Source organism: Carlito syrichta, unplaced genomic scaffold (assembly GCF_000164805.1).
Source record: "Carlito syrichta isolate Samal-C Ts95f unplaced genomic scaffold, Tarsius_syrichta-2.0.1 Scaffold270720, whole genome shotgun sequence".
NCBI classification, from domain to species: Eukaryota; Metazoa; Chordata; class Mammalia; order Primates; family Tarsiidae; genus Carlito; species Carlito syrichta.
Window position 1 is genome coordinate 483,671 of NW_007214816.1, and position 24,795 is coordinate 508,465.

The window sequence follows — 24,795 nt, forward strand, 5'->3', positions numbered from 1 at the left end:
TGCAGAGAGTGCCTTGGAAATATTTAAGTACATCTTAATGTCACTTTCAAAGGTGATTTAAAAAAACTAGACTGGGTAGGACAACCAACCCAATCTGACATAATGTTTAACAAGGAAACTTAAAGGATAAGAAAATTCCTTCTCTTTGGAAATCTTGAAAAAGTTTTTTCTCTCTATAGTGATTTTACCTCCCTAGCCCCCTCCCCCCGCCATCCCCAGTTTGGCTTTCCTTTCTCAAAACTAGCTTGCATTTTCTTTTTTTCAAAATCACACAGAACTGCATTTGTACCATGAAAACTAAGCCTCTAAAATGGTTTATATTTGCTTTCTGGGCATCAATAGTTTCTAATCAGTTTGTAAATTAGAAACTTCTGACAGCTTCTTATCCTAAATTATTTGCAAAGGGCTGGGCTATTTTGTCATGGTGCCTTATCCATGTTGCATTCCTGGAACATTGCTATAAAAACCTAAAGCCAAATTCCCTTCTCCAGAGGGTTACTCAGGGTACAGCTCTCTCCCCTCTGGAAGGTTTCCAGTCTTCAGCTAAGGTTCTAACTGCTGGAGAATGACCTACAGAAGACTAGTGTAAAAAAATGGTGGAGAGAGGAAAGAAAGAGAAAGGTCTACAGTAACACTCTTGCCAAAACATTCTTTTTCCCAGCCAATCTACTCGAACAGTGGCTCCAAGATATACTGCAAGTTAAAAAACAAAACAAAAACAAAAACTTCTCACAGATTGGTAGCAAGCAGTCCAGACCACTTTAACACTGATAAAAGCAATTCGGTGGCTGAACATGATCCAGTGTCCTTTATGAGTACTCACTGCTACAGACATAGCTTCAGGGAAATCCTCGTTAAAATAACAGCCCAGCAGGTGTCTACCCTTGAGGCCCACAGGAGGTTGGGAAAACAGACTCAAAGGCATCGTGGAGTCCGGAGTGCTGAGTGGAGGTGTAACTTGTCCTCAAAAGTGTCCGGATTATTCCTCCCCGTGCTATTTTCAGCTGTCAAGGACGTGCCTTTGGCTTTCAAAAAAGAGGGGGTGGGGAAATAATGAAAAGGTAAGTAAGTAGTTATACACCGTACTCCCCTGAGTCTAACATGAGTATTCATTCCAAAGGCTGCATGCCACTAACGTCTCCATTGACTATGTGATGCCAGGAGCAGTCAGCTTCCAAATTTGGCCTTAGTTCTCAAAAGCCTTCACTATTGTTGGGCAAGATCATTTTAAAGACTTACTTTTAGAAATCTGGCTAGAAGATATGCAGGCCTGGGTTTCTAGCTTAGAGAAAAGGTTCTCATGTTTGCCTTTTGGTTTTATTTACTGATTTTGTGTCCTTGAAGGTTTTCCAGGTTGTCAACTAAGAAACGAAAAAGGTCAAATGGGCTAACAGACACAGGTGTGACAGCTCACGTCCAAGGCAGTGCCCACACTGTGGGAGAGGAACTCTGGCCTTAGAATTGGGCTATTTTTGCCAGGCGCAGTGGCTCAAGTCTGTAATCCCAGCACTTTGGGAGGCCGAGGCGAGAGGACTGTCTGAGTCCAGGAGTTTGATACCAGCCTGGGCAAGTTGGTAAGACCTACAGTAAATCAAAAAATTAGTTGGGCATGGTGGTGTGTGCCTGTAGTTCCAGCTACTTGGAAGGCTGAGGTGGAAGGATAAATGGAGCCCAGCAGGTCAATGTTGGGGTGGCCATGAGTGTGCCACTGCACTCCAGCCTGGGCAACAAAGTGAGACTCCAACTACAAAAAAATGGTGGGCTATTTTTAAGTCTTTGATGGCAGAGGTTATGAATAGACTTTTGGGGGTGCCTGTCTAATCCCAACTCCTAGGCTTCCCAGCATGTCTCTCTCACTCATCCTCTTGTTTAGAAGACTTGGACCAGTTCAGCTATATTTTAAATGCAGCTCCACAAGGAACAGCAAGCTGAGGTCCCTACTTTTCTAACAGTATCGTTCTTTAAAGCATTTTGGGGTCGTGGTCCCTTTGAGATTCTGATGAAATCTATATGATCACGACCAAAGATAAATGAACACAGACATATAAATGTACAATACTTCTTGGGGTTCACTCATCCTCTGATCTGGGCATGATAATAAAAAGTATTCTACTGTACAGAGAAAATATTTCTCAAATGCAAACTTAAGTTGAAACTGATTTTAAGGGAAAAGAAAACCCCAAAGCTAGACTGTTGGGATCTTCCTAGTAGGACACAATCCCCATAGATGGTAAAAATCAGAGGTGGTAAGCTGGCAGGTCATGAGCAAAAGATGGGTAACAGATGCGTAGGTTATAACAGATTCAAGGAAAAAAATCTGTCTACTTACACACACACACACACACACACACACACACACACACACACACACACACCTTTTAAAAAGACCACATTTCGCATTTAAGTTCAGATCTGCAGTTTCTCTTTAAAACTGGTAACAAATGTCTGGAAGCAGCTGCTCTATGGAGATGGGGCACCTGCCCCCCGATTTTCTATAGGCAGTGTCACTTTCTGCTGTGCCCTGCCCAGCCTCTTTGTCCTTTTTGTTACTTATGGGGAGTAAGGTTACACCTGTCTAATTGAAGCCAGAGTGTGAGGCATGGTGGCTCAAGCCTACAATCCCAGCGCATTGGGAGGCAGGGGTGTCAGGATTGCCTGAGCCCAGGGTTCAAGACCAGCCTAGACAACTTGGTGAGACCTTGTCTCTATAATAAATCAAAAAATTAGCTGGATGTGGTGGTGTGCACCTGTGGTTCCAGCTATTTGGAAGGCTGAGGCAAAAGGATCGCCTGAGCCCAGAAGGTTGAGGCTGCGGTGGCCGTGAGCATGCCACCACACTCCAGCCTGGGCAACATAAGACTCTGGCTCAAAAATAAAATAAGTGAAGCCAGAGTATGCTCACTAATACAGATGTGAGCTGGATATTAGAGCACAATGGAATGCCCCTGCCATGGAGGGGATCACATCTCATCAGGACGCTATTCTTAGGGGATATTTTTAAAGGTGGGTACATCATTTCTTGCCGTCTTTGTCCTGCATTGTTATTCTTATCATAAACTGTAACAAAAACTACAAGAAGAAAAAGCAGAATTCTCATTTTTCCAGTAAACTCCTGGTCAAAAAACCCAAACAACATACAGATAACTCACAATTTTAGCAGCTTGTTCACAGATGTTTCCCCCATACTTTTGATATTGGGTGTTAATTCACACAAACATTGGAGAAAAATTATAGCACAGTAAGAAACTTCCTGTTTTTTTCCTGAAAAAATCCTAACCTGGCATTTGAGAGTTAAGTTCTGAAGATGAGGAAGGGGGGAAAAACCCATAAAAAATGTTTCCCATTTAAATCAGGGTTCTGGGGTGATGCTGCTAAAATTTCTCTTCACAAGCAAGGTGAGGCGATATCCTGATGAATGAAATAACAAGATGAAATGAGCTGTAAGGTTGGGCAAAGAAGTTGGAAGAAAACAGGTACAGATAGGTCAGGAAGGAAGAGTGAAGAGCAGAGAAAGACAAAGGTATCGTGTAGAGAGAAAGTCATGGCTAATTATGAACCCAACACCTACTTAGCCACTTCACTTCTGATGAGGCCACATTCAGATTTCTTTTTAAACTATTAGCTTGGAATGAGATTTTAGTCTTCCACTATGCTCATGTGGAATCCTGTTTTTCTGCCTATCTCACAAACAGGGAGGAGAAAATATGGGGCGAAATTTAACCAGACTACCTAAATTCTTTGAGAGGAAAAAAGCTCTTTCTAAATCTTAAGTCACCCCGTCCTAGATCAGTTTGATTTTATCTCAGCTTTCTTCAGAGGCACATACTGGAGAACCACTATCCAGGAGACACTGCCGACTTCCTTCCTGAAGCACTGCATGACACATTTCTCACAGATAACACCTTGTTGGCTGTGAAAAGGGACACCCTTCCCATTCTGATCCTACTGTCATGCTGATGCATTCTGTAGCTGTAGCTGTTAAATGTGCTACCGTGATTTCCTTACCCAGGAACACCTTCCAAAGGCATCAGAAATCCAGGCAGAGAGAAACCTGTTTTACCTTTCATGCCCAGGAACTCTTCCTTTTTTTTGTTGTCTTGTTTTTTAAAGACACCACGAAACTGGATATCTGTTTATAGGCAAACTAACCAACCCAACCACAGAGATTTCTGAGCTGGCAAAAGATCTCAAGGGAGAGGAAACGGGCATTCCCATGGGACTCCCAGTCCATCTCCTACCTGATGAAGAAGGGAATTGTTCGTCAGTCCTTGTGCCCCTGGGATGGTGCCTGTGTGTTTCATGTGGACGTTGTTCATGGCAGGCACTTTGGCAACCTTTGTGGGTTTGCTGCTGCTGTTGTTGATATTGCTCGAGCTGGGTGAGCACTTTCTTTTCTTTCCTATGAGTTTGTCTAAGGGAGTGTGTGAGTGTGAAAAACTGCCGTGGGAGTTGACAGGCAGTTCATTGGACTGGTGAATGAAAGGACCAAGAGAAAGAGTGGAATCACTGCTGTTCACCATCACACTCATCCTCTTGATGGATTCAGCAGGGCTCCCACTGTGGGGGCCCCTCCCTGACTGGTCGTGCCGGACGCTCACCGAGTTTGCTTTATTCGTCACACAGTTGAGGCCAATGCTATGGGAAGATGTTACTGTTGAGGGGTAGGATGGCCCAGAATGAGCCACACAGTTTTTCTTAAAAGACTCCATGGAATGAGAAGAAGAAGAAGAGGAAGACGAGGAAGAGTGAACTAATAGTGGGGAACTGTTTTTGCGTTTCTTTCCTGAGCCGCCACTGGTACTGCTACCGGCATTGTGACAGTTAGTGCTGTTACCAGAAGACTCCTTGGGCCTTAAAGACTTGTTGGATTTCAACTTCTGAGGTTTCCTGGACATAGGGGAGGAGGGAACTGAGGAGGGGCCAGAGGGCATGGAAGGGGAAGAGGATGAAGAGGACACTTGTCTGGATTGCATACTGCACACAGGATCCATTGCCCCTGAAGTGGCAGGCTGAGCATTTAGTGTGGTTCCATGCGCTGGTACCGATTTGCTGTTTGGGGAGATGCAGGTGGACGAGAGCAGAACTGGGGATGTAGAAACAGTGGCTGCTGCTAGATAGCTGACCCCACATTGTGATGTCGGCACAGAGTTTGTCCGGTGAGGAATACGTGTGGAAACAGGTGATGTGGTACTGGGCACTGGTGGGATTTTCCTGGAAAAAAAAGGGAGAGAACAGTGGGTGGCATTCCCTACAGTCATTCACGGAGACTTTCAGATGGTACCCTCTTGCTTCTGAGATCACTCAGAACTCCAAAGTCAATCCTGTCACTTCTCTCCTTCAGTTCTTCGATGCCTCCCTGGAACTCTTGGAGTATCTGTTTGTGTGTGTACCTCCCTGCTGCTATTGTCCCGCTTCTAGCTCCACCTCCCACCTCCCTCTCTGCTTCTAGCCACTGATCTTCCTTACACTCCAACAAAGTGCCACGACCCAAGACTCCAGTTAATATAGTTTGGATATTTGTTCCCTCCAAATTTCATATGGAAATCTGATCCCCAGTGTTGGAGTTGGGGCCTAGTGGAAGGTATCTGGGACATGGGAACAGATCCCTTAGGAATAGCGTGGTGTTTTTCTCTCTATCCTTTCCTCTTGCTATGTGATTCCAGCTCCCTTTCACCTTCCACCATGAGTGGAAGCAGCCTGAGGCTATCACCAGAAGCAGATGTTGGCGCCATGCTTCTTGTACAGCCTGCAGAACTGTGAGTCAAATAAACTTTTTTTATTTATAAACTACTCAGTCTTAGGTATTCCTTTATAGCAGTGCAAATGGACTAAGACCCCAACTTCTGCTCATTCTTTAAGTTTTGGCTCATCGTTGCTTTCTTGGGAAATCTGTCCTGATCATCGCAACATGCTTAGCTCCCACCAGATTCATGCTGCTCCATTGCTAGTCTTTGTTAAGATTTAGTGTGGTTCCTTTGCAAACAGAGCAACCCAACACCTATTTTCCATTGTAGCTCTAGTGCCCAACACAGAGCTGGAAACACAGAAGAAACTCAGTGAATGTTGACAGAATTTGGAAACGAGTGAGAAAAAGGGAAGGACACAGCTAATTAATGGTAAGTGCTAGGTCAAAACTTTTGGTCTGAACAACTGCATAAGGGAATAAAGTCTTAAAACCTCAGGGGGTTTTCAGGCAGTGTTATAACAATGTATTTTATTAATAATATCTAGGCAAGGTATTTATTGGGGATGAGGAAGCCATTTCACAACTGACAAACCAGGGAGGACCCCCTTTTATTTTAGCTCTGAATTTAAAATGTGACAGCATCAGAATTTCAAAAACTCCTATGGCGGAATTAAAATCTGAGGTGGCAAAAGAGAGAAGAGTCTGCCTGGAGGGTGGATGCCAAGACTGTCTTGATTCTAACCTGTGGAGTAGCCCTGCCCGCCCCAGTCACTACCCCAGCTGGGCTCCATGTTCTTATGTGTCTGAAGAGTTGGCCTCGAATGGTGCCAAAGTGCTTGCCAGATGCTTTTAAAGAAGAACTGTAGTTATGAATAAAAGAAACGACGGCACGCGTTTGCTCCTGCTTTAAACCCCACCCGGGGCACAGCTCTGGCCTCAAGTTTGTGTCCCTCAACTTTTTCTGCTGCCTACTCGTCACTCATACCCACTGCGTCAGCCTTTGGGGCAGTGAGGGCAGACATGGGTCACTTCTCAGTTTTTCCAGGACACTGCAAGGCCGTGTCAAGATTGAGAAGCTGGGCTCTAACCTTGTGCTACTCACGGAAGGCAGCAAGCATCCATCATTATCTGAGAGGTGTATTAGAAATGCTGAGTTCCTGGGCCCCACCCCAGACCATGTTCATCAGAATAGAATCAGTAGGCTAATAAAGCCTGCAGGCAACTTGTAGGCACTGGCACATTGAGAAGCCCTGCTCTAAATGAGAGCTACTGCCCAGTGGGTGCAGTGGCTTCTCATGGCCACCAGGTGGCTCAGGAAGCTAGAGCCTATAGACAAGGCTGCCTGGAACCAAACCTGGGAAAAGGAAAAGGTGGGAAGGATGTGGATGTCTCTGGACAGCTGTTACTGGTTCCTCTTTAAAAAGTTCTTTTAAGTAGTTGATCACCTTTTGTACAAAGAAGCAGAAAAATAAGAGTATGCAGTCATACTAACTTGGGTTTGCACGAATAAACAAAGTATTTAATAAAAATGGTTCTATCTTTTGGGTAGGTAGGAAATAGGAGTGTAGGAGACAGGGGAACTGAGACTTTTCACAGTATGCCTCTCTATATTCATTTTTATATTGAAGCCAAGTGAATGTCTTCAAAAAGTTAAAAAACAAACTTAAAATCATTCAAGACCCTTCTCAGGGGTTATGGAATAGTGGTCCCAAATCAAGAGAGGGAAAGCAGTTCACAGAAACAGGAGGGGGTAATGGCCTTCTGGGCCAGAGCCATGCTCCAGAGAAAGTGCTGGTCTATAACCACTTTCCAGGGACTCCACAAACTGAAGATGGCTATTTCATACTCAAATCCCACTTCTACCTACTTCCAAATTTACCACAATAAGCAACTAAAGGGTAAGGGGCCAGGAAGAGTGTTACTCAACAGGGGCTCTTCCCGGACTTTTGGTTAATCCAGTAGGATGGGACCTGGACCACTCTGAAAGTTTTCTTGAGTGCCTCAAAGATGCCACCTGAGAACAGTTCTCCTCTAGGTGAGCAGTAGTAAGTTCACCCCTGAAAATCTCAGGGGCTGCCTGAAAATAGCTCCCAGAGTCAGGTGCTAACAATCCTGTGTCAGAGGCATTTCCACAAGCACCTATGCCTAGTGTCATGCTCCAAGCTCTGTCGGTCCCAAGTCTATGCACTAGCTCATCAATGAACAATACATCTGCGGTTGCTATACTGACTTCTTTCTTAAACCATAGATCATGTTAATGGAAAGAACGGTTTCCTCCTCCTTGGCAGCAAGTGATAAGGCAGGCCCCAGCCTTTTGACAGGACAGAGAGAGAGAGCAATCAGCAGAGTCAACCTCATGACCTGATTTTTCAAAAGTTAACAGCACAAAGAGAAAAGTCTCTCCACATAAGCCACTAGGAACCAAAACCATCTTCATCCAAACTGCTGGCCATGAGCCACTAACCAATATAATGGTGATAAAACATTCTGAGGACACTTCTACATTCTCAGGAGTAAACAAAGCCCACAGTTTAGTGAGCCTTATGAATGCTCTGAGTCCTACTCGGTAGTCTAAAGAAATAACAAGCTGAGACTTCATATATCTTAGTGTGTTCTGATGTGGAGAGACACCCTAGAACCCCAACAAACCACTCCCCTGATTTTGTATCTGGGCAAGGACAATGTTCCTTCATAAAGAAGAAGCTCTTATCCAGTAAGAACCAGACTGAATGTGAAATAGAAAAATGATGCCATATAGAGGGGATTACTGGACAGCCCCTTTAGGAAAGCTCCATGTTTACCAAAGTAGGTCCCACCAAACACTAGTTCCTCAAGATCAAAAGAGGTTCCCAGGTCTAAAGAGCTTGAGAGACATTCCACATTATACATGACATCCCCTCCTTTGAGAGTTACAAAGCACAGTGCCCATTAAAGGTTATGAGAAGCCCTGCAATAATGCAAACAATTTTACTCCTGGAAAGGCTGAGTTAAGGCCTTTAGGCCGTGGTACCCTTCTTCCACTTCAAATCCTGTTTGGGAAACACTAGCATACATAAGGCACTCAGAATCCATTTTAATGTCACCTGGTCCCTGCTTATCTCTCAGACCTTGTCCTGTACCATGCTCATTTTCTTGCCGTTTCTCAAATAAGCTGTCTTCTTTTCTGACTCAAGATCTCCACATATCTGCTTCCTTCTGCCTGGAGCCCACTCCTTCCCACCATCCCAATGGGCTGCCCTTTCTCATGCATCCATTTCAGTTCAAGGGTCACCTCTTCAGAGAGGTTTTCCCTCTGGCCTGTTATGTTCCCATCTCAGCTTTGCTTGGAAACAATCTCTAGGTTCAAATCCTAGCCATACCACTAACTTGCAGAATGATCATGTGTCTCAGTTTTGTTATGTATAAAACAGGGATAATCATGGTCACCTGACAGAGAGAACTGTGGAAATTAAATATATTTAATAAGCTTCCAGGCTCTCAGGAAGTCTTAGTGATTGCTACTATTTGTTTTCATTATCTCCCTTATGACAAGCTGTCATTTCCTCATTTATTCTTCTGTAGACTGTTTTTTTTCTCCCCTACTCCCAACTAGACTGTGAGCTCCATACATGTGGTGGTCCTTCTGCCTCAAACCCTGCTACCCAGAACAGTATGTAGTTGCTTAATGAGTGAAAGAATGAACAACAAGATGCCTTCTTCTCAGGGCTAGTCAAAGGCCATATTTTCATTTAGATAAGCATATCTTCATAGAATCAGTCCCCTAGGAAATAAAGAGAAGATGCAGTGCTGAGTAAAGGCACTCCTCTCCCCAAGACCAACAGGCACTCACTTCCACAGCTGCGCATTCAGATGCTTCTCCACCATGAGGTTGAGGGCGCAGCGAAGCCGGTTCCACCTGGAGTCAAACACGTAATAGCCTCTTCCAATCTGCCGGCTCCCAAATGTGCAAAACTGAAAGACAGAACATAGCCATATGTGCTTGCTAACTCCTACACAGGCTTTCCTTCAGGAAAGGAGCTAATCAGGGAAGACAGAGTTGACTTTGAGTACCAGAGGCTTTGAAGCATGAGAATGACAATGCCTAGCCCTAAGTTTCATGGAAGAGAAAGGGAAAAGCATGAGATGTCTCCCAAACAGAGTGCATGCTGCTTCTGCAGCATCCCGTTCTGAGCTGCTCTCACACCTTGGCTATGTCCCACACATATGGGCATGCCAAGATCCTGTGCATGCCCCCTGCAGTCCCCTATCCATGCTGTGTGGAAGGGTCAACGCGAAGTGGATGAGGAACTTACAGATGCTGGCTGAGGATGATGACCTGAATAATGACAGTCCAGTTTTTCAACAGACTCTTCTTTGTCATCGCCTTCGCCTTCCTCACTGGATAACCGAGAAGCTGGCTCAGTGGCAGGCAGGGGAGGGTGTGGAGATTCATGGACTGGAGGAGGGTCAATGGGGGCACTCCCACCTTGCTGAGCAGGGCAGCCTGGAGGCCTTGGTGAGTAGAAAGTGCAGTAAGATCAGATCAGACTCCTGGGAAGCAGCCGCCTTAACTCAGATACAAAAACATATCCAAAACCACCTGTGGAAGGGCTGGGTTTCACCATAAGCAGTGAGAGAAACAGATGCTGATCCAGGTGGTTTGGGAGTAAAGAAATCTTTCTCCTGAACTGTATGATATTAAGCTGTCTCTCAGATATAACCAAAGGTAACTTACATAACTAGATCTTTCTATAGCCACATGTGGGGCTCAGGTCCTCTTTCTATTCTCTCCAAAGAAGGGGAAATATATGTGGAATTTAAAAGAATTATTTGATTCCTCTTCAATTTTCAACCGGAATTGGGTTACTAAGCCAACAGATGAAATACAGCTGTCCCTCACTATCCAGGGGGAACCAGTTCCAGGAGCTCCCAAGGATACCAAAATCCACAAATCTGCAAAAGCGCCAAGACCCTCCTCCTATATACTTCAAATCACCTCTAGATTATTCATATCTAATGCAATATCAATGCTAATGTAAACAGTTATACTGCTATTATTTAGGAAATGACAAGAAAAAAAAGTCTGTACATGTTCAATACAGACTCAACTTTTTTTTCCCGAACGGTTTCAATCTGTATTCGGTTGAATCCACAGATGTGGAACCCATGGATACAAAGGGTCGGCTGTAATGAAAAAGTGTTTTAAGTAATCTGGGAGAGACAGGAGATGATAAAAGAATAAACTGGTGGTATTACCACTCTGTGTGGACAGTTTTAGAGCCTCTTATTCAAGGGCAGTGTGTATTTTTCCTACATCTATAATGGCCAATGGTTCTAGAATTAAGCTCTCTTTTTTATGGATGCAGAAACTTCAATGAGAAGATGGCTAAAGAAAGATTTTGCTAAGGAGTCTCTGGCCAGGGTCTGACCACATTCTGGGGAGCATCCTCTGATGGTTCCTCCAGCGTACTGGACAGAAACCACAGGGCTTGTGTTGGGATAGGCTCAAGCACACACTTGGGTCTCCATGATGGAAAAACTTCCATCTTTATGTGACCATTTCTAGAATCAGATAAGTGAGTGGGTGCAATGTTAAGCAGCAGCAGCCAAGGGTTGGCTCATTTCTAAGCAGAAGCCCTTGTTGCCAACAGCTGAACAGGCAACCCTGAAGCCCTCTCATGCTCTATGCTTTCTCTTTTTCTTCCCTCTGGAGATTAGGTAGAGATCCTTTGCCTACAAGCACTAACACACACATATTTCCACCACCACTGTCTCTGAGGTATGTATATGATAAGTTCTCATTAAAACCCTCTGATTAATTGTTTATGCTACTGCTAAAATGCTTATACATGCTCAGGCCAAAGCCCCAAATGAATGAAAAAACATGTTGATAAATGGATGTTATAAAAATTGGGGCTGAGTGCCTATCCCCAGAAAGAATTTCCACTGCTGTATTTTGCAAGACAAAAAAAAAAAACAGGGAGTAAACTGCTGCCAAAGTGATGTGAAACGTTCCAGCCACTAACCTGCAGGAAGGACCCAATTTCAGCCCTGCTCGATGGCATTAAGAGACACCTGACACTGAACAAGTATAGAGCAGGTAATTCTAGCTTTATTCTGCTGCTTGCATTGGAAGCCAAGAAGAGCTGAAATTTACCAATGAATTTAACTTTTTTTTTTCTCTTAGCAAAACCCCATGAAAAAAAAAAATCTCCATAAGGAGTCTGATGTATGTTTCTAAAACCATTCCAGGATTTTACAGTGTCTGCAAGTCTGTTCTCTATAGGAAGAAGAAGAGCTGGAGGGCTTGGCTTACCTTGGAAGACTAGGGGTGTGAGGTTTAGGTTTACTAGCTACAAAAGGCTTTGATTCAGAAGGAATCACTCCATGAGGGTTTTGGTGCAGCTCCTGTGACGTTCTAGGAGGGGTGGGATGTGGGTCCCTGAGAGGCTGTGGTGGTTGCTGAGAGTCTGGATGGCGAATCGATTCCTTTTCCCTGGTTTTGTTTTTGTGCTCGGCTAATAACACATCAAATCGTTTTCTTCTACCCTGGACAGCCCTCCGCTGGGTTAAGGAATGTGTCTGCAGACCAAAAAAGTACAGAAATTGAAGAATCTCATTAGTAATTTTTGTCTGCTATATATTCCAAAACACCACTCCCAATAATAAAGCAATCTGGACTATTTGCATAGTCAAAGACCACTCAGTATTTGATAAACTATAAAATCTCAAGAGCATCATCTTTTACTCCCTAGCTAGCATATATCATAAACTCTAAATGTAGAAGAATTTGACAATGTTTCCACCTGAAGAAAGAGAAAATGTTAGCTGTGCCACCTGGTATTATGTAACTGAGTGGTAAACAGTAGTAACAGGTGATAGATACTTATGTTTTGTGCCACAATTGCAATGTGTTAATTGGGGCTCTTACCAACTCCATTAGAAAAACCTCTCTTTGGACCATTTACAATTTGAATTAAAGGGAAGAAACAATTATTCCACAAAATATGCCAGAAAGCATTCTTTCAGTAACTGCTAGAGAGTAAAAATTAAACACAATTACTCTCTACAGTGAAAAGGCCATGAAAAGAGAGAAAGTGGCCAGATCATTCTGGAGATGAAGACTGCTACAGTCAAGAAAAATCTGAGAGGAGTAAAGGTGAGGCTGCGAGAAGAAAGGCTATGAACAGGAAGAGATGTAAAGCAGAATGAGTCCCTAAAAATAGACACATGCAGCGGAAATCAAGGAAATGGGATGGACAGCACCCCTGGGTCTTCTTCAGACAATGTCTAATATCAAAATTAAGAAATTAGTACATTGGGAAAAAGAAAGGTCAAACTATGGCAGTGCCTGCCTTAAGAAAGGAACCAATATGAACCTGTGACAGACACAGATCTTACAAGAAAACATCTACACTCCAAATGTATTTGATAGTTACTAACATTAAAAAAAAATCCACAAGCCTCACTGGAAGCATAATCTATTCCTAACGGAAGACAAAGTGGAATGATAAGTGTAAACTGGTCAGAGTTGGGCAAATCTTATTGGCAGTCAAATCCAATCACTGTATAATGATTTTGCAGGTCAATTTATCCTGACTATTTCATACTGCTAGGGTCTCCGTCTATAAAAATGCAAGAAGACACTTATCCTCTGGAGTGGATGAGTTTACATTAGCTAAAGTGGCCCCAATCACATATTCACAAATGTAAACAAATTCGTGTACATATTTCCTTCTCTTTTATATTACAAAATACTATAAATGATACTTTATGTGTGTTCACGATCCCATAAACAATACAAATACAAACGTATTGTTCTGTAGTTTATACAGCATGTTTGCTATAATTTAAAGGGACTTAAGAGATTTATGCCTCTAACTTCCATTTGAAATTCAACAAATAGCCTATCTCCTTAGTACATATATCACAAACTATGTCCACCCAAAATCTAACCTAGCACAGATAAATGTGTTTGCTTAGCTTCTTTTGAATTTTTACTTTATTTTCTTTAGTACGTAATATAGCCACAAGAAAGTAACTTAAATGAGGACAAGGAACTTTGTTTTGTTCATGTAGTACCAGCACCTAGAAGAGCACCTGGCATTCAATAAATGCTTCAAACAAAAGCATATAAAAATAATGGCCCTCCAATGCACACTGAAAGAACGAATGAATACACAGTGTTACTAGTCTATTTGACTGTTCCTCCAGACAGATGTATAAATCTCTTCAGTTTCAATGTCCCCTGGTGCTTAGCATAGTAAAGGCAAGTGAAGAAAGGAAGCGGAGACAATATTTTCCCAGCTCAGTCTGAAGAGTAAATAGAACTTCTGCTGAGCTCTGAAGAACACCCAAACAGAAATTTGAAGATTCCCTCTGCCTTGCCTCCACAATTAAAGCTTCTCAGGAGTTGCCCAAGGTTTACAGGACAAGCACGGACTGTAACTAGGCTTCTGGGCCCCTCCACACTCTAAGATCCTGCTCATTGCTCCTTGCTCCTTTGGTACGTGCCTCCTTTCAGGCTCTAAGGTATTTGCTCTGCCCCATCACAGAGCCTTCACAATGTCATTTCCTCCACCTCTCCTGCCTCTCCCATCCCTCTCCACCCAGATATATCATCATCCTGATTTCAGCCCAAGGATCCTGTGGCAAGAAAGCCTTCCCTGGCCAAATCTCCCAATTGTAAGCTTTAATAACACAAGTCTCTCCTTTTAATAACTCAATAGTGGTAATTTTATACTTACTTTAGTAATTATTAGCTTAATCTCCATCTATTTCATTAGACTGTAAGCACCACAAATGTAAGAATACGTCCTGAAGCCGGGCTTGGTGGCTCAGCCTGTAATGCCACGCCTTTGGGAGGCTGAGGTGAATGGATTGCCTGAGCCCGCGGGTTCAAGGCCCGCCTGGGCAGTGAGACCTCATCTCTACAATACATAAAAAAAATCAGCTGGGCGTGGTAGCGCATGCCTGTAATTCTGGCTACTTGGAAGGTTACTTGCCGGAGCCCAGCAGGTCGAGGCTGCGGTGGCCGGGAGCGGCCACTACACTCCAGTCTGGGCGACAGAGTGAGACTCCAACTCAAAAACAAAACAAAACAAAACAAAGAATACGTCTTGATTTTGCTAAATCCTTTAACTTCTGGGACCTAGAATGTACCCAGCTAAATGCAATAAAGAGTTCCATAATGACTAAATGGACAAAGGGTACTGAAGTTACAAATCTCTCTGCACAGAACACACAGAGGTCTTTAGACAGGATATTAGACAGATGAGGAAATGAGCAGGAGGCAGTGAGGGTGACAGACAGAAAAAAGAGAATGAGTAATGGGAGTGAACAGCAGCAAATCCCCTGGCAGTGAAGAGACAAACAACATTCTAAGTCTAAGACAGAAGAAACCTGGCAGCAACTTGGAGAACATTCAGGATGGGGGAACTCAGGAATGTTTAGTCCCATACAGCTTAACAAAGTCAGGCCAAAATGAAGGCAAGGAAAGGGAGGAGGAGAACTGAGACAGAACAATGGAAGAAAGTCAAGGCAATCCTATGAAAGGACAGGCCTGGTGGATGCTGCATCTTCTGCCAGTTGATCTTATGACAAGCCAGGGCCGAAGACACATTAATGCTCTTACAGGCCTAGTGCCATGCCACAGCTAGAAATAACACCCTACAAGGAGCACACATTTGAAAAGGAAGATGGAGGAAAAATGCAGATCCATACAAAGTCAGTTTGCCCAGCAATAAAGGCACAGGAAGAACAATGGTCAAGCGCCTCACAGATTTTAAGTTAAAAAAACTTTTGGTAACCTTTTTAGCCAAAAGAATTGAAATCAGAATCTCAAAGAGATATTAGCACTCCTATGTTCACTAAAGTACTATTTACAATAGCCAAGATATGGAAACAATCTAAATGTGCATAAACAGATAAATATAGTATACACATACACTGCATACAATGGAATGTTATTCAGCCTTAGAAAAGAAATTCTGCAAAATGCCACAGCAAGAATGAACCTTGAGGACATTATGCAAAGATAAATAAGCCAGTCACAGAAAGACAAATACTGCATGATTCCATTTTTATGAGGTATATAAAATAATCAAATTCTATAGAATCAAGGAGGGGAATGGTGGTTGCTAGGGTATAAAGGAGATGTAAATAGGGAGTTACTTTCAACAAGCATAAAGTTTCAGTTAAGCAAGATGAATATAAATTCTAGATATCTGTCATACAACATTGTCCCATAGTCAATGATACTGTATTGCACACTTAAAAATTCATTAAGATATAAGTGCTCTCACTACAATAAAATAATCTTTTTTAAAAAAGAAAGAACAAAAAGTATGATTCACCATCTTCACAGATGATACAAAAGGAGTATCTTGAGTAAGAAAAAGCATCCATCATTGCCCATAGGTACTGTATTACTGAGAAATCCATGTTATTGACAGCCAGGTAGACAGGAAGAGGGCAGAGAGAGGATGGTGAGTTGTGATCATAATGTGGAATGGGGCTGAAACATGCTTTCACAAACTCTCTTAAGGGCAGCTGATTCCACAGAGCTCAGACGGCTAGCTTCAAAAAAACAAAAAACTACCACACCACTACATGTATTCAATTAGTATCCTATAAAAAACAAAAGCAGTTTGTTATTAGAGTAGCTTTTAATCTAGAGATCTAAGAATGGGCTTGGGGAGGGGAATCCATTAACCCTAGGTGGAATGCAAAATTCAGAATATATATGTATATGTACTACAGTTTTTCTGGAAAGGAGGTCCATGATTTTAAAAAATAGATATTTAAAGGCACTCTTGACCAACCCTTTTCCCCACAACATTTAGATTCACTGTTGTAAGACAAAATTTATGCACTAAAACTAAATTAGAAATTAAAATAAGGACCATTTTAAAATAAAAATTTTCTACTTCAGAAGGTTATAATATTCCTCCACTTGTTAGGGGGGTAGAGTGAGGCCTGAAGTCCTTTATTCAAATGCAATCTTTGGAAAAATTTAAAATTAAACACCAATACTTTTTTTAAGTTTCAGAAGGAAACATTAACTTTTATAATTTTACTCCCTCTCTGCAAAAGGTATTAAAATTACACTTCAAAACAGTGTTTCTTAATATTCTTTAACCCTTCTGAAGGGTAATTAATTGGTACACTTTTCAGAGAAATGCACATAAACATACATGCTCATATATGTAGAGGGATTCACTGATACCCTGAAGATACCCCATATCAATAACCCTTACTTTACAGCAAATATACCACCTTCTTATTAGTATATTGGCATTTTAAATAAAGACTTCAGAACAAAAAGGAGGAGCATTATGTTTTCTTAGTTTACATAAAAAGTTAGACTACATGTGATTTTTTTCTTTTTTTTTTTAACTTAAGAAATGGTGGTCTCACAATGTTGCCTAGGTTGGACTCCTGCCTTGGTTTTTTAAGCAGCTGGGATTACAGGTGCTTTCCACCTGGCTGCTAGTAATTTTTTTTTTAACTAGAAAATAAGGCTATTTCATAGAAATTTTTTTAAAGTAGTTCTTTAAAACTTAAGAATCAAGGATTACACATTTTTAAAATATTCATATATATGCAAAGGAAATTTCTGGACTTGTTTTAAGTCAGTATAATTTAAACCACAAAGGGGAGCCTCTTGTATTAAATTTCTATGTGGAAATATTAAGTCTTTGAAAATAACAGACTGATCAGGAAAGAACACTCACTACTCCCCTGGATACAACACTACTCATTAGGAACAAAACCCCTCTCAAAGATTATAATTTATAATAACGCACTTCATATTCTGTCAAGGCTTTCTTCAACAGAACCAAGTGATCTCTTCATTTACAACAATTCAGAACACTTCACAGATTATCAGATCACCTGTGAGTCAGAGAGACTTTGGGAGCAGTGTGGTACATCCCAGGTCCCTGTGTTTATCACAGTAGTCAGCTCTACTTTCAGAAGGCACCTACCTACCTTGCATGTCAAAGAGCGGGTACAGGGCTTCTTGGTGTCAAGATCAATGACCCCACAGTGGATGTCAGGATCAAACTCTCTTTCTATCAAAAGCACAAAGACATTACAATGGGCTTGCCAAATTTACCTCATGTTTTGTAAATAAGAAAATAGAGAAATCTCAAGACAATTAAATTATAGTTTGAATAAAATCCAGCATGTTATCAACAATTTCAAAATATACAATGTGTGAGCACTGTAACAAAGCAGCAACATCACTAAGTGAGTGGGTAACCATTGCTATCAGATGACAGGTAAGATATTGCTTAAGTCAGCATGACTACATTACTAAGTTCAAAAACCCACCTTGAGAAAAGCTACTTTTACATTACCTACACCATACATTTTCATGCTAATTAGAACCAAAAGTGAAGAAGACAAGCATATGACCTAAGAACTTTCTCTCTGAAAGCTGAAGCTGACCAATTTTAAAGAGAGAACTTATAGATAGTAGCTAATTTATATACTAAATGAATGTCCATTTACTATATAAAAAAATCATCAAAATAAGAAAATGTGAAATTACCTGATAATCTCTTATTTAAATATTTTCTGTTATTGGAATTATCTTCAGATTTCTTTTCCAGAGTGGGCGGTACAGGAAGCCCTTTGCCATTCAGAATCTGTCCAGGTGAAGGCAAGGTTGGCTTTGGTATTGAGGGGCAGTTAAGGCCAGGCTTGACTGAGGAACTCACAGTAGCAGGACAGGTTGGCCCCACTGTAGGTTTCAGTAGTGTGCCATCGATTTTTGGATGAATCTTTTCCACTTTCACAGAGGGTGTCATGCTGTCGTGGGAAGAATCAAGAACACCGGTTCCTGAGTAAATAGTGAGTCAGAGGGATTGAGGGCAAATCCTGGGTCTGCCTGAGCACTGCATAGGACCAACCTCTTAGAAGGCAACTTATAAATTCTGTTAAGACGATCTATAAAAATCAGTAGGGCTCACACTTACTAAGTCTATAAACCCTTCTGGCAAGACAAAATCGCCAGTGGACCATCAAACTTACCTGGTCTTTTATCATTTCAGTAAAATTTTGCATGAGTCTGTAGAAGACTTGGGTCTGATATTCAATGAAATTTCTACAAAAAACAAAACATGAAAAAGCCTAAAAGGACCAAAGACTATCTGCAGGACACTTAGAAAATGTCACTTGTGAACTGTCATTTTAAAGGAAGAATTTGCGGCCAGGCGCAGTGGCTCAGCTTATAATCCCAGCACTTTGGGAGGCCAAGGCGAGAGGATTGCCTGAGACTGGAGGTTCGAGAACAGCCTGGGCAAGTTGGTGAGAACTTGTCTCCACAATAAATCACAAAAATTAGCTGGGCACAGTGGCATGTATCTGTAGTTCCAGCTACTTGGAAGGCTGAGGTGGAAGGATCGCTTGAGTCCAGCAGGTCAAGGTTGCAGTGGCCGTGAGTGTGCCACTGCACTCCAGCCTTAGTGACAAGAGTGAGACTCCAATTCAAAAAAAAAAAAAGAAAGAGAATTTGCCAGGTGCAGTAGCTCGCACCTATAATCTGAGCTACTTGGCAGGCTAGGATGTGAGGCTTGTTTGAGGCCTGTTGTTCAAGGCTAACCGACCAAACAACAGTGAGACCCCCCCTTCTAAAAACATAAAATAAAATAAAAAGTTGTCAGGCATGGTGACACCTGTCTGAAGTCCCAGCAACTTGAGAGGGTGAGGCAAGAGGATTTCTTGAGCCCAGGAATTTGAGGCTGCAGGGAAAACTATGATCACAACACTGTACTCTAGCCTGGATGACAGAGCAAGATGCCAATCTCAAAAAAGGAAAAAAAAAAGGAATTCATCAAAACAAGGCAAACTTTTGAGTGAGAAAATACTTCTAAGAAATGTTATTAAAGCTCTCTGCTTCTGTCAGTGAAGGAGACCAATGTTTAATTAATATATGTGTGTCACTAAAGTGGTAATTCTCCAGTCCCTGGAAAAGGTTTCTAAGATAGGAACTTCGAATATAAGCATGTGATATAAGTTGGTGAGTGCTGAATACCTGTGCTACCAACAAAGAATTCTTTTGAAATCTTATTGACAGTATCATTTTGCTTGGGAAAATTGCAGATGTTGGTAGGGAACTAATAGTTGACCTGGTCCCCCTCTAAAGCCCTAGCTCCAAGTAAAGAAGATTTGGCTTGATGAGGCTATATAAACTTTGTTCAGTGCAGTCAGTGTTCTAACAGCTGCTAAGCTGGCCAGTGACTTATGCGCTGCACTGGCATTTTCTTTGGCTTTCAGACAGCTCATGAAATGAAAGCCAAGCTTGCTGTACTACGCTTCTGACAGATGAGGAAGGGCTGGGGACTTAGCAACCAGGACAAACAGGCCCAAACAGCTGTACCTGGAATAGTCTGACAGCAGCAGAGACATTGTAAAACGTCATGGCCTCTCCCAGTTGGCAAGGTTCTTGAGCAGTAACAGGTGCTAAACCCTACCCTGAGATTAACTAGGTTACCGGACTTTGGGACTAAGATGTGGGGCATACTCTCCAAAGGGAGGCAGGCCAGGGAAAAGCCACTGAACACCAGAATGAAGAAAACTATGCCAAGGTAAGGTATGTGGTTATGGGAGTCAAAGCTGCTTGAGGAGCCTGCCAATCTACAGAGCCACCATGGAAACTTGCCACAGCCCTGCCAGGTGGGTGTAAACATCCTTCAGTCTTTCTTCATCACTGCTGTGATGTGAACCCAAGGCTGAGGAGAGGCAGCATTGCTTCCCTGTTTGCTTTGCAGGTCCCAGAAAATTATAAAGCAGCATCTGGAAATCTCTTCACCTTCATATCACTGCTATTATCAACAGCTACAGTAGCAAGAGTGTCAGCATCCATTCATTAACTAACTTCTATGGGTCAGACACATATTAACTTGAATATTCCCAAGAATCCTGGAAAGTGCCTATTATTCTTAGACCCAAGAGAAACAGCACCTTGCCCAAAGTCCTGCAGCTAGGAAGTGATATTTGAATCCAGGTGTGTTTGACCTGAGGTCTCCTCAGACCAAGCTCCTCAATCTTACTAAGTTCCCCTCTCCTCATCTAGAAAACAAGGATAACAACAATACCGATTCCACAGGATTGCTGTGGTAATTAAATGACAGTGATAATTAAATGACAAAGAACACACAAAGAGCTTAGTTTCACTAACTGGTACATAATAAAGGATTAATACACATTTTTAATGTTATTATTGCTATTACTACTCTGAAAAGTTTCCTAAGATATGGAGGAAAACAAAAAAGACCAACATATATTTGAATTCTTCCTAAAGTGGGCTCTCTTTTACACTATTCACAGACACTCTCAGATGCCACTGGTAAACACAGTTCCATTTCCAGCAGGAAAACTTCAAAAACCCTCTTGGTCATACTCACATTCTACCATGGGGAACTCTACTTTGCTGAACGGGATGCATTGGCCTGGTGTTCCCCCTGAGTTTCTCTTTGGGTGATTTCAACAACTTGGAACTTGATGAGGATGCACTAAGAACACCTCCACTGGAAGAACGGTTGTTTCCACTTGCACTGCCTCCTTTGCTTTTGGACAGAGAAGGGAAGAAGGAAAATACTGAAGTGGGAGGAACGGTCAGAGAAGGCTTGCTGGATGAACTGTGTCTTCTTTCTGAAAAGGAAAACAAATAAAAAAAAGACACGTTTCAGGCAAATCTCAAATGTAACTCTGGAAGAGTTCCTTGAAGTCAATACATTTAAGTTAAAATATATATCATTAATTAAATGAACATATGTTAAACTCAGCAGCTTTCAGAAATGGAGTATCTAGGCCTCACAGACTCGCTTAGGATTTTAGGAACTGGTCCTTCTGTTTCCCAAGTATCTCAGCATAAAGAGGTTTATCACTTATACCCATTAAGAAATTAAATGACCATCCTAAATATGAGAATATTGCCTTTTTAGGTTTTGCATGCTAGAAACGAACCTCACTGGCTCCAACTTGCATTCAGAGAGAGGAAAATTATTCATCTAGTGTTCTGCTAATTGATACTGCATGGGATTCTTTCTTCCTTTCTAGCATAGTACCTCTCTGATTTTCAAAACAGCAAAATCTTAAGAAACAAGTTGTACCTTCTTTTTATTTTTTGTGTCACTACCCCCAGCATATGACACCAAATAAGACTGTTTCTAGGGTTATCGTATCATTCCTTAAGAATCTGTGCTGAAATTTTCCAGTGAATCATTTTACCCCCACCCCCCTTTTTTTTAATAATCTCACTTGACTACAGATGGCATAGCTCCGGTTCACACCACTAAGATGCCAAAGGCGCAAGACAAAAATACCACAAATAGCTACGCCTGTTTTTTAAACCAGGAAGTAATTCATGGTTAAGTACAGACTACAAAGGTTTTGCTGAAAATAAATCTATTCACTGGAGAATCAGGTTTTCTCAGAGTAAGACAACCCAAACTAATATAAATCAAGAGTTGTTGAAGAATGTTACCATCAGAAACAAGTCAATTATTTGGTAGCTTTATCCACTTAAGTACTTTAGTAGCTGCCTTCAATTAAATTTGTAATGTATAATTACACATTTGGGCCAGGCTCAGTGACTCAGTCTGTAATCCCAGCACTTTGGGAGGCCCAGGCAAGTGGATTGCCTGAGCCCGTGGGTTCAAGATCAGCCTGGGCAACTTGGCGAGACCATATCTCTACAATAAATTAAAAAAAAAAAACAAAACAACTAGCCGGGTACAGCAGCACGCGCCTGTAGTTCTGGCTACTTGAAAGGCTGAGGCGGAAAGATCGTCTGAGCTCAGCAGGTCAATGCTGGGGTAGTTTTGAGCATGCTACTGCACTCCAGCCTGGGCAATAGAGTGAGACTCCAACTCAAAAAAACAAAAAAATTACACATTTGCTTAACTCTAAATTTTAAAATGTATGTGACCCAACAGTGACTTATCACAATATGGAAGCTACATGAGTATTAAAAGCATTAAGCATATTAGAATCAATTACTACAAACATCACTTAAATTGCTTATTTATAAAAGTCTTCTTATAGTAGCCCTGAGACTCTCGGTGAAGCTGTGATGATATTTCTGGAAGGACAGTGATGGTGCTTTACGAGGTATTTAAGAGCCTGTTCTACATCCGTACAAAATTATGCTATCTACAGAAAGAATTCAAGTTTTTCAACTCAACCACAAGGCTACAATCAAGGTTAAATTAATAGTGATTTATAAACGTCTCCTGCTTTTTCCCCCTCCAGTATGAAAGTTGTACGCAAGGAAGGGAAACCTAAAGTACCCTCAGTTTAATAATTTTTCAAATTTGGCATCTAAGTGGTTAGTTTTTCTTCCAGGTATGGTGGCTTACACCTGTAATCCCAGCACTTTGGGAGGTCAAGGTAAGAGGATTGCTTGAGCCCAGGAGTTCAAGATCAACCTGGGCAACATAACAAGGCATCATGTCTACAAAAAAAAAAAAAAGTTTTTATCTATTCTGTGACCGTTAACACTATAAACATACTTCTAAACATAAGCACTTGTCAGCCAGGACTGTAAACAGCCAGGACTGTTGGAAGTTATGTCACCTGCCTCGGATGATGAAGCTTCCATAAGCTGTGTCTCCATCATCGTCCTCTGTGAGGTATGGCATGAAATAGGTGTTCAATTGACGTTTGCACAACTGTTATAGCTTTTATTGTGAAAGGGAGTTTTTTTGCAAAAGACCCTAGACCAGTGGTTGTCAACCTTGCATATACATTGGAATAACTAAGGAGCTTTAAAAAACACTGATGTGTATGTCCCTCCCTTCAGAAACTGCAATTTAACTGGTTTAGGGTGTGGTCGGAGCATCCAGACTTTGAGAAGCTTTCCTGTGTGATTCTACTGTGCAGCCCAAGTTGAGAGACTACCAAGGAGTAAGCTAAGGCCTCCAGAACCATTAACCACAGCTGAATAAGTTAACATCTGCATGGCACTGAGAATATTATCTGGTGCAAGGCACTTTATATAAGGGTTAAATAAAACTCATTCTTACCACTTGTAAACTAGTGCTTTCCAAACTTTCATCAACTGCAAACTATTTTATCATTCTTATCAAAGACACACAAAACACGTTTTTAAATTAGCATTTTAATTAAAATGATCAACTCTATCATTTCCTCCTTCTCCTTAATCTAATACTAACCAGTCCCTCATAGAGGTATTTGGAACTGTATAACTCTTCATACAGGATTTCAAAAAGGTTGGCATTTCTAGTCCCTCAGCACTTAATCACTAGCAGCACCCCTCTGCCATAGATAACCTGAAATCACTCTCTAATCCATTTCCAGATGGGTTCCAGGGTGAAGGGGACCACCACTATGCTCAACCAAGAGATACTTTTCCAAAACACTATCTATGAAACAATCAGTTTGGTATGTATGTTTTTTTGATATACACTAAAATAACAATATTCATCCACGTTCATCTACAAAAATTACCTGTGTACCTCCTAGAGCAGTGCACTGAAAGGATAATACCTATCTATCGTATGACAAAAGAGAAAACTCTCAACCAGAACTTTGATTTCTAGGAAGTATACTCCTTTTACTCCCTGGGTAACAGAATTCACAAGCAGTTATCTCAGAGAAAATGTGATATATTTTCTCCAGGATCAAATGATTAGATAAAATTATCAATCTAATTAAATACCCTCAGTTTTGCTATAAAGCTTCTTTTGAGAATGCAAATATTCCAAAGCCACTGATATGCTAAGGAACAATGTGAGCATAAAAAAATTTTGCATTTGCTTTTCCGTGATTTGGGTCTGCAAGAAATTATAGGTGAATGCAGCCACATGGCTGAACTGTGCCACATGGACATACACAAAATGCAAATCCCTTAAACCTCCACTATCCACCTCAGTTCACCATGAGTGTTATGAACCGCACCCAAACACATTTAGTGCTACAACTTTCTATCCAATTTCAAATAACCCACGTCCACCACTCAAAGTAACTCACAAGCTGAAACCCTTCCCATGCCAACTTCCACAAACAAAACATCAGATCTTTTCAAGGTAAACTGCCATGTGTATTTCAGTATTTATGTATTTTTTTAACTGTTTAACATATGTAAGACCGTGCTACCA

General features: G+C 41.6%; 1 protein-coding gene across 2 annotated transcripts in view; it reads right to left on the reverse strand.

The window, feature by feature from the left end:
- Positions 1-480: 480 nt before the first annotated feature.
- The window catches only part of ATXN7 (ataxin 7), an 88,215-nt gene continuing 63,900 nt past the window's right edge, over positions 481-24,795 (reverse strand). For both annotated transcript variants that reach the window (XM_021709645.1, XM_008052270.2), the window contains 8 exons: positions 21,079-21,325; positions 18,222-18,481; positions 17,657-17,739; positions 11,982-12,247; positions 9,979-10,177; positions 9,516-9,637; positions 4,239-5,211; positions 481-1,025 (listed from right to left, as the gene is read on the reverse strand). In XM_021709645.1, coding sequence (XP_021565320.1) covers positions 1,008-1,025; positions 4,239-5,211; positions 9,516-9,637; positions 9,979-10,177; positions 11,982-12,247; positions 17,657-17,739; positions 18,222-18,481; positions 21,079-21,325 — 2,168 coding nt within the window. In that variant the 3' untranslated portion in view covers positions 481-1,007. The remainder of the gene's footprint in view (positions 1,026-4,238; positions 5,212-9,515; positions 9,638-9,978; positions 10,178-11,981; positions 12,248-17,656; positions 17,740-18,221; positions 18,482-21,078; positions 21,326-24,795) is intronic.